At 36.7% G+C, this 10696-nt stretch overlaps 1 protein-coding gene across 1 annotated transcript in view; it reads left to right on the top strand.

Annotated features, from left to right (window-relative positions):
* The first annotated feature begins 4952 nt into the window (after nt 1-4952).
* Nucleotides 4953-10696, top strand: part of abca1b (ATP-binding cassette, sub-family A (ABC1), member 1B) — a 36785-nt gene continuing 31041 nt past the window's right edge. The window contains exons 1-2 of the mRNA XM_084133256.1: nt 4953-5093; nt 9325-9432. Coding sequence (XP_083989382.1) covers nt 9367-9432 — 66 coding nt within the window. The 5' untranslated portion in view covers nt 4953-5093; nt 9325-9366. The remainder of the gene's footprint in view (nt 5094-9324; nt 9433-10696) is intronic.

The following is a 10696-nucleotide window of genomic DNA, read 5'->3' as shown; positions in this document are numbered from 1 at the left end:
TATTTTTGAGCAAACAAAAAAAACTTTTAACAGTGCAGAATTTTACATATTTAATAATTTTATATAATAAAGTTTTTAAAATGTGGAAAAAAATAGCATTGCGTTCTGTTTATTTCCAGATTTTCGAAGATTTTGGTGTGACTTTTGGACCCCCTGTTTTGTATATCATGAAGTATATTGTACATTATAAAATAATACAATTCAGAGTTTTCTTTTTTTTTTAAAGTATTCATTATTTATTTTTTCGGGTAGTCAATGTCAGTATGTGAAGGTATTATTATCTCTCTCCAAGTGCGTGGCACTGTAAATACAAGGGCCATATAACCAAAATTATCTCTCACAGCTGGGTGGAACATTCAATTTGCTTTCCTACTTCATGTTTATGTGCAATCTTCAGCAGTTTTAGAGAATGCCTCAACACATTTTTAGAAGAGAAGTCTCTGCAACATATGTAGGAGGCTGTTTGGCTTTGCTCTTATAAACAAATCAGGCCTATTACTCCTTAAACCCATGTTGCCTGAACTTTCCCCTTAAATGTGATAAAACAGCATTGACGTGTCTGTCACACATTTCCTTATTCAGCAGATTTGCACAGTTTTCCTTGTTCATCAGTCAATTCTCAGCTTAGGTGTTATTATTGTACCACAAGAGCCTTTACTCTATTTCTGACAAAGAGGAATGTGATATTTGTGTTTCATATACCAGCTCTGTACATCTAGCATTCCATGTTTCTTTTTCTAGAAAGCATAACACCTGCTCTTTATGGACGTGAAACCATGCAAGAGCATGCCAAAGGTGTATTTACCTAAAAATCTGATTTCAATTACTCAAATGCTCACTGAAAAATATATATATATTTTTGTGTGTTGCATTTACATACTTTGAAACAATTTTCACTTAGCAATTGCTAGGAAACTTCACATAGCCTATAATTAGATTGTGTAGAACATGTTGTGTCTGAGTTTCTGGGAATGTATTACATTATTTCATCACCCTCTTCCACTAAAAATGACAGAAATATTACACAGCTTCCCGTAGCAGAGGAGCAGACATCGGTGTGTGTTGTACGTGCCAACAGTTGTACTGCAGAAGATGCAATACATGAAGCGGTAATCAGCTGACCCTTCCTCCAGATAGTGAGATCACACACAGGTTACTTAAAGGGATAGTTCACCCTAAAATGAAAATTAGCCTATGTCATCATTTACTCAACCTGGTGTTGTTGTTCTACTGCCGTTAGCCCTTCTTTCTTTTATGGACCACAAAAGGAGTTTGTTTTTTCGTTTGTTTTTTTAAATGTCCCGCTCGTGCTCAGCCATAGTGATCAGCATCAAGCTTTTAAAAAAGATGCAAAATATCACAGAATGATCCCATGTGACATGTGCCGTATATTCCAAGTGTTCTGGGGGTTTATGATAGGGTTTAGTGAAAAACAAACCACATTTTTAATGTAGGCCTATTATTTAACGAAATTCTTGATCAAGAATGATCAACGAAAACGCGACATAAAATGTAGCCTACATTTATTAATATATAGGCTACGTTAGTGTGTTCGTCGTTACAAGAAGTTATCGCGTTCACATCTGTCAACTGTTATCAGACAAACAGGAGTGATATTTGACTCAGTGAAGAAAGTAGCCTACACCGATAATGTTTCTGGGATTCCTATGCGTTGTATTTCATGTCACAGCTTTGTGCTCTTTTTGGGCGAAATGGAGTGAACTGTGGCGCTAATGAGTCTCACGAACGGGCGTCGCATAGCCGTGCACAGATTACCAACAGCCAAGGTCAAGAATTTTGTTAAATAAATAATACATTCAATTTTGGTTTGTTTTTCCACTAAACTCTTTCATACAGCACGTCTCATGGGATCAGTCAGTGATACTGTTGTGTCTTTTTTAAAAATCTTGATGCTAGTCATACCATTAATGGACGTGAGCAAGCGGGACATTTATCATTATTATTTTTAAACGATATCATCAGAGGGTTGTCAAGTATAACTTCAATATAGTCTGTTTTGTTCTGCCAGTATTATGCAATTGTATTAATATTATCCATTAAGATATCATTAATAGGCTAATTTGGAAAATGAGCTCTGTAGTATTTTGGGGAATTAAGATGGCAGTGTTTGTGTTTCTCACAATGCTAGAATACGGGATCTGGCTTGAGAACAAGGCCATGATTTCCCAGAATTTCACAATATCGGTTGCTTCTGTATTGCAACACCATGACAAACACCACACACACACAAATGACATCTTTCTTGGCATATGCCATGGCACAATATTGTTGCTTTGTTTGTACCTGAATAGCTGAGATTACTTAAATGTTCTATGGGAAAAAAATATTTTCCAGATAAGGATCAAAGCATTAAGAACATAAACTCAATCATTTTAAGTGTCAAACAGGTCAATACATCTAAGTCTGGTCTAGTCTGATGTCATTTATTGTACAGTTTTATTTACATTCTTGTACTGAGAGAATAAAATAGCTAGAATAAAATTGATAGAGCATAGAAATTGAGAAGACATGTCCTCCCAAATATAGTCATGTGAAAAAGAAAGTACACCCTTTTGAATTCTATGGTTTTAATTATAATAATAAAAAATAATGGGTCTTAAAATTAGGTAAAACAATCTCAGGTGAACAACAACACGACATATTTATTTAACAAAAACTAGGCCATAATGGAGAAGCCATGTGTGACAAACTAAGTACACCCTATGATTTAATTGCTTTTAGAACCACCTTTAGCAGCAATAACTTGAAGTAATAATTTTCCATATGACTTTATCAGTATCTCACACTCTCTTAAGGTCCTGCCACAGCATTTCAATCGAGTTGAGGTCTGGACTTTGACTAGGCCACTGAAACACCTTGATGTTTTTCTTTTTCAGCCATTCTTTTGGAGATTTGCTGGAGTGCTTGGGATCATTGTCCTGTTGCATTACCCAATTTTGGCCAAGATTTATCTGTCAGACAGATGGCTTCACATTTGACTCTAGAATACTTTAGTATACAAAGGAGTTCATGGTCGACTCAAAGACTGTGAGGTCCTGTGGCTGCAAAACAAGCCCAAATCATCACCCTTCCACCACAGTGCTTCACAGTTGATATGAGGTGTTTGTGCTGATATGCTGCGTTTGGTTTTTGCCAAACGTGGCGCTGTGAATTATGGCCCAAACATCTCCACATTGGTCTCGCCTGTACAAAAGACGTTCTTCCAGAAGTCTTGAGATTTGTTCAGATAAAACTTTGCAAACCTAAGCTGTGCTGCCATGTTCTTTTTAGAGAGAATAGGCTTTCTACTGGCAACCCTTCCAATCAAGCCATAATTTTTCAGTCTTTTTCTAATTTTACCGTCATAAACTTAAACATTTAACATGCTAACTGAGGTCTGTGGGGTCTGGGGTGTAGCTCTTGGGTTTTTTGCAGTTTCTCTGAGCATTGCACGGTCTGACCTTGGGGTGAATTTGCAGGGACGTCCACTCCTGGGAAGATTGGCAACTGTCTTGAATGTTTTGAACTTGTGAATAATCTTCCTCACTGTAGAATAATGGACTTCAAATTGTTTGGAAATGGCCATATAACCCTTCCCAGATTGCAATTGCTTCTCTAAGATCATGGCGTCTTTCCTTCTTGGCATTGTTAAGACACACATGCATGATCCTGACCAGCAAACAGCCAAAACTTCTGCTTTTATAGAGCTGATCACACTCGCTGATAATCAATTAATCAAAGACATTTGTAGACATTAGAAGTGCCTGACTGCTACTCTCTTAATTCCTATAGAAACAGTAAGGGTGTAGTTCGTCACACATGGATTCTCCATTTTGGCCTAGTTTTTGTTAAACCATGACACGGTGTAATATGTCATGTGGTGTTGTTCATCTGAGGTACCTCATTTTTGGCCAGAGGAGAACTGGTCCCCCAACTGAGCCTGGTTTCTCCCAAGGTTTTTTACTCCATTCTGTCACCTGATGGAGTTTGGGTTCCTTGCCACTGTCACCTCTGGCTTGCTTAGCAGGGGACACTTAATACACTATTGTATGAGAACTGAACTGAGCTGGACAGTGACATCTTTTTTTGCAGAACTGCTTTATAGATTATCGATGACTATAGATGAACTGATTTAATAATAGATGATCTTTGCAAAGGAAGTTAATCAACACAGAACTGTCTTCAGCTAAAAAACAGCCGAAATGCATAATTTTCCTGTTAACACTGTAAAGCTGCTTTGAAACAATCTAACTTGACTTGATATGACTTGACATGCTAAAGACCGGATAATTTTTTATTGTCCTGATATGTAAAACCATAGAATTAAAAAGGGTGTACTTTCTTTTTCACATGACTATATATATATATATAGTCATGTGAAAAAGAAGGCAGGCAGAACACTTGGCTCATTCCCTTTCACTTTTCACTTCAGTGAGATCCATTTCTTTGGAAATGGTTGATGGGATGTGATACTCTTATGTAAAGTGTGTGTGTATATATATATATATACATATATATATATGGGTGGGGGTGTATACATACATAAACACACACACACACACACACTTTACATAAGAGTATCACATCCCATCAACCATTTCCAAAGAAATGGATCTCACTGAAGTGAAAAGTGAAAGGGAATGAGCCAAGTGTTCTGCCTGCATTCATATAAATATATGAATACTTTGCCATCATCTGTATTGTTTAAAATACAGATGAAGGCAAAGTATTTATATAAATAGTTCAAATTGGATTCCGTTATCAATGGCTATTAAAAAGCAAACAAAATGTCATAGTTTCCCGAAAAACAGTGGAGAGGGCACGTTTCCCTCTGCATTGTTTTCATAGCATTCATTCGACAGCAGATGTTAGCAGTTATGCAGTTTAAGAGCTGTTTTGGGCTCCTCTTGTAGAGGAGCAGTACGCTGGATGACCGATAGTAACCCCGGCGCTCAGAGCGGATGCGCTATAAAACCACTTCAAAATCTTCAGATGCTTCTTCGCACGAGCACCACCGGCGTCACCGGAGTGAATCAATATACATCTGATTCATAGGGATTACAGCGAATGTCCATCAAAGAAGATACATCTGGGTAAGATACATTTATGCTTCGTTTTCTTTAACAACGTTTATGTTTTTTTAATGAATGAACGCAAACGCAACGTTTTAGATGTAGCCTATTATTGAAATTGAAAACAATACAAATAGTAGGCTAAGCGCTATAACAACAAAAATTTTGAATTTATGAAGAGAGAGAGAGAGTAAAAGTTGTCAAAAGAAATGGTTGAATGAAAGTTTAGTCAACTGGTACAAGTTTTTTTTTTTCCTCCCATCGAAGTAATGCTTCATGAAATTATGTGACATGACAATTTCAGAAACAAAATCTGACAAGAAACTGTAAAAAACTAACAGAAGGCTAACAGAAAATAGCAAAAGTGACAACCTGTGGTTCTTTATCAGTGGACAGAAAGATCAGGATTGCTATTTGAGAACAGAAACATTAGAACAGTGAACCAGACAGACAAAGGTGCATGGTCCTACCTTCGGATACATTTTTTCTCGTTTTTGTCTTCAAAACGGTAAGACAAATAGCCTACACCGTTAATTTATCACATAGCCTATTCGACCCTTCTCATGAACACACAGAGCTAATCAATGCCACTGTTTATACATGATTAATTTGGTTAATCGTACATGAGTTTTAAATTTCCTTATGACAAGAGAAGTGATTCCCAGGTAGGGAATCCCATCTCGTGTATGTTTTTTTTCTTTCATATTTTTATTCTTGTTTTCATCACACTTTGTTCTTTTTTCCCAAATGGAAAAACAATAAATCCAAAATATGTGGGTGGGAATGAAACGCCCCTTTACACTGATTGGTCAACCAAACAGAATAGTCATCCACATGCGAGTCCTTAGTTTAATATATTTACTTGCCTACCAGCTGTATGTTTTTCTATGTATATTATTGCAGTTCTGAATGTACATTGACATTTACATTAGTATTAGTATTAGTATACATTTACATTAGTATCTTTTTAAGAGTCGCTGCTGCAGTCATAACTTTTTTTAGGCAATGCGCAGAGTTTGTTTCATTGATATTGAGTATTAATTGATGTCACTCAAAGCGGTGTGTTTTATTTTCTCTGTCAGCTAAACTTCCAAAGCAAAGTCACTGACTCGTTGTGCTACTGACTCACAGCATAGTCGCACAAAGTGGTGTTTCATTCCTGAATGAATCCGAGACTTGAGCGAATGAATCGATTGAGCGAGTAATTCAATGGCTACCTTTAAAGCGGGGCTCAGTAACTTCGGGATTTCTTCGCTGTATTCTCGCTCTTTGCTCGCAGGTTTCTCTCTAGAGCTCCCCCCACAGCTTCGGAATAGATATTTGACAACACTGTTGTAAAAACTCGTAGGCGATTCTCGGACACCAGAGGCTAGTAGATCAACGACATCAAAGCAGATGGGACATTCTTTAAAACGTCTTCTTCATTCGGGTTCAAACAGCGTGAGGGAGCGCAATAATGACAGCATTTTAGCAGATTTCTTTTGGCCGTAAAGCAATTGTTTACATCGCGAGACCTGATATCACGCGAGACTTCCTGACGCGGCGGCCGGCGGCCCGCCGGCTCAAAGTTGCAAGTGCGTATTTTCCGCTCACGGGCACCAGGGGGGTGCGAAACGACCACCATTCAACCCGAAATAAGTAATGTAACCATTCCAATGACTCCGAAGCTGTTCAGTTAAGGTAAAAAAGTTACTTAGTTCACCTTTAAGTCCAATTTTCCTTGCTAACTTCCCTCTGTCTCATTCACGCCGTTGTACGTCATTGCTTACGTTGCACCAGTGCCCACTACTGGCGGAAACCTTGCAATGAGTTTAAATGGAACGCCTTAAGCCCTTGATCACTTTGAATCCACAAAGGAGCTGAATTTTTTTATGCACCATTCTATAGTATGTTTGGGCTGTTAGAGAAAATATAAAGAAGTTAACAAACGAAAATGATAACAATACAATAACTGTGTAACAAAACTATAACTGTGTAAAAACAGTCAGCTTAAGGTAGAATAAAATGTGTTTAAATGTCAAAATAACTCCAATACCATACACTAAGAGTTTTGTGGGGTCGGGGTAAATGAAGCATAATCTGCTGTGCCGTCACAACACGATGCATTGTGCTCTATGGATCTGCCTGAAGTGTATATATTAGCTGCGTCCCAATTCAGAGGCTGCATCCTTCGAAGGCCGCATTTGAAGGCCGATTGCATCACAGCGGTGCGACAAAGGCTGTCCCAAATCGAAGGCTCCTTTAAATGTGGCCTCCAAATGCGTCCTTTGTTTCCCGTGCAATGAAGGATACAACAGATGGATCATTCGTGGCCTTGCCCAACCCAGAATTCATTGCACGCCAGTGACAAGAGGTTTTTTTGAGAGAAATTGCCTAATTACAATTACAATAAAAGAAATAAAAACAATACAATAATAGAAATAAAAGAAAAAAACCTTTAAAGCAGTTCAAATTTTGACTTATATATTACTAAGATGCGATTATATATAGTTTGTACTCTTTATTATACAGAAATGGACCGTGGTGAACATATGTGAACAATTTTTTTTAGACAGTTGAATATAACTTTAAAAAAAAATCTAGTACAAACGCCATCAACGGCATCTGTCACAGTTGCTTGGTGACAAGAACAGTCCTCTGTAGGCTAGACCGTCCCATTTAACAACGCTCAGTCCGACCTTCGTGGCTTTCGAAGGATGCAGCCTCTGAATTGGGACGCAGGTATTGAGTACACTAAAACTTGCGTTTTGCATCAGTAGTAAAATTGTGGATAACAATTTCTTAGATGCCTCTCCTAAAACTCCTTACAAGAGATGAAAATACATATAAATGTGTAAATTGTTGTATAGAGCTATACAATTAATGTGGATAGCAGGTCAGATCATTTGATCTCAATGAAAATTTGATGGGAAATGTCTGATTTGTCTTGTGAGAGTCATTTTCTAAAGTAAAACTGTCCAATATATCTCATTGCTGCGGAGGAGAAAGAAGTGAGATATTATAGATGTATTTTATTTCCTTAGGGTGATGATTAACCCTATAAATCCTACTGTACTTAGCAAGCGAAAGGCCTTTTAGTGCAATTCAAAAAATGTCCTCCTTCAGGTCATGCTTTTTGCTGTGAAATCTTCACTGATTTTTATAAAGTAAACATAGGAAAAACTTATATTGTTTGTAATATTTCAAGATGAACACTTACTAGACTGAAGCAACTTAGATTTACTTGATTATCCATATGTCATGTTAAAATGTGAGTATCAAATATGATACATCAGGCTTTTGAGGCTTTTATTACATTATGCACCCCCCTCACAATAAAAACTACAGACCTTTGATCATAAAACTAAGCATTTATAATATCACCTTACTAAGACATATTATTAGGAGACATAGATAGTGACAACTGATATTTATGTGCATTTAAGTAGTCTGCTATACTGTTACAAAGATCTCATTGATTTACATTAGAAGCTATCAGAATTTCATCTTACATTTTGGCCATATAAATATCAGCAACTGCATCCAATTGCATATTTTTGTTCAGTTTGAGCCTCTGAATAAAACTAAGGTGTTTTTCCTCCTTGGGTCTGAGTTCCATATTCTCACTATCACTCTACAATATATGAGCCAACCAGCCTGATGTATTAAATATGATACTCAACAAAAACATGCATGCTTTTTCCCCCCTAAATATTATTTCATATGTCAGGCTTTACAGGGTTAAGTTTTGTTTCCATCCTATCCCATCTGACACAAACCTGATCATATCTGTTTGGGGATAGCTGATTAAATCACTGAAAGGATACAGAGAATGAAAACAATGTGAGCATTAGAAGATCACTCAAGAATGTCTGGACCCTTTTCGCATTTGAATAGAATCATTAGCATAGAGCAAGGCCACCGATTCTCTCCTTGACTTCCAGCAAATCTGTGCATTTTAAATGAAGCTCTTTGATCAAACATGGCCATTAGGAATAAAGCTACCTACCCCAGAGCCCCTAATGGCCTGTGAAATTCCTTGCTTGATGATACTCTGACACTACAAGGTCCACCACTTCCAGGAATTATGGGAAAAAGAAAATGCTAGCCTTCCCTAAAACGGGTCATGAGGGGAGAGATGAAAAGCGAAGACGTGAGCGAGAAACAGAGAGTCAGATAGGAGGGCTGCACTTTGTCCTGGACTTTTGAGCTGCTCTGTTGTTCGCTGCTGGATGTCTTTTTCACTCTGCGCTCCTCCGTTGTGTCGTTGCAGTTGAGAGCTGAGAGCTGAGAGTGAAGAGGGACCCGAGTGAAGATGTCTGTCTCCACTCAGCTGGGTCTGCTGCTCTGGAAGAACTTCACCTATAGAAGGAGACAAACGGTGAGGACAACAGATTTATTTTGTATATATCTTTCTGGTTTTCTCGTTGTTTTTCCATCTGCTTTCACTAACAAGAATAACATTTATTCGAATGCAAATATCATTTATGTTACGCATTATGTTTAGGTAAAAGTAAAATGTGTAACAGTTATGATTCATTTAACATCATGCTGCTATTAGAGATCAAAATTGTCACTTGAGATTTTTTAGTCACTTTAGATTTAATTTTATAAGCTTTTAATTTCTGGAAAGTTCTATAATCTGAGGACGTTTATGTCCCATAACAACCCACATTCAGTTATTTTAACGTCATTTCAATGCAGAATGCTGCTACATAAATATTCTCAGGCCAATGCAAATTCAAACCACTTTTATGTGACTCTCCTAAAAGTGATACAGATTCAATTCAATTCAATACAGTAAAATTTCCTTAAAATAGGATATTTTACTCTTTAAACCATTACAAAACATGATGTGTTCTATAAAGAACCTTTTAGGCCGGGGATCACATCATGAGATATGTTTATGATTTCATTTTAATTAATTAATTTCATTTTAATTAGTTTTTTGTTTTAATTAAATTGTATTAAATAAACAGCTTGCAAACATACTCTATCTCAAGTTAAAATTGAAATAACCCTTTAAACATGAAAGTATTATGCAATCATTTAAGACATTTCCTCTTTTATAGAAACTTTTTGTCATAAAGCATTCTTGAAAATTGTGTCGAGAACCTTAGGGTTATTTCCTAAGAGTGTGACATGCCATACTATGGTATTGTGATATAACATGGTACTGAAATTTGTGTTTTTACAAGATACTACCAAGAATATGGTAATTACAAAGGATTTTTTGTGAAATTCCAAATAAAAATATTTAAACACAAGATTACCATTGTACTACCATGGAACATGTTTTAAAACATGGTTATGTCCAAAAACACATGTTGGGAACTGATACTTTTTATATCTAAAGACTTGCATGAAAATACAGTCCTTAATTTACTTTTCTACAGTTTAATGGTTTAAAACAGTAGAATACTGATACAGAATTTTTTAGAGTGTATTTTTTAAAACAAATAAGCATTACCTACAAAAGTGCTAAATGGAGAAAGAGTGGTCAGATGGCTTTCATTCCCTATTGGGTCGATGCAGACATGCCATGTAGTTCTATATCTGGAGGGATTGATCGATTCCCTGTCATGTATTAATAATAAATGTTGTTAATAAAAACTTACCCTTGATGACATTACTCACCAGTAGCC

This window comes from Abramis brama (genome assembly GCF_963993115.1).
Source record: "Abramis brama genome assembly, chromosome: 13".
Taxonomy (NCBI): Eukaryota; Metazoa; Chordata; class Actinopteri; order Cypriniformes; family Leuciscidae; genus Abramis; species Abramis brama.
This window is presented reverse-complemented; position numbering and strand designations above follow the sequence as displayed.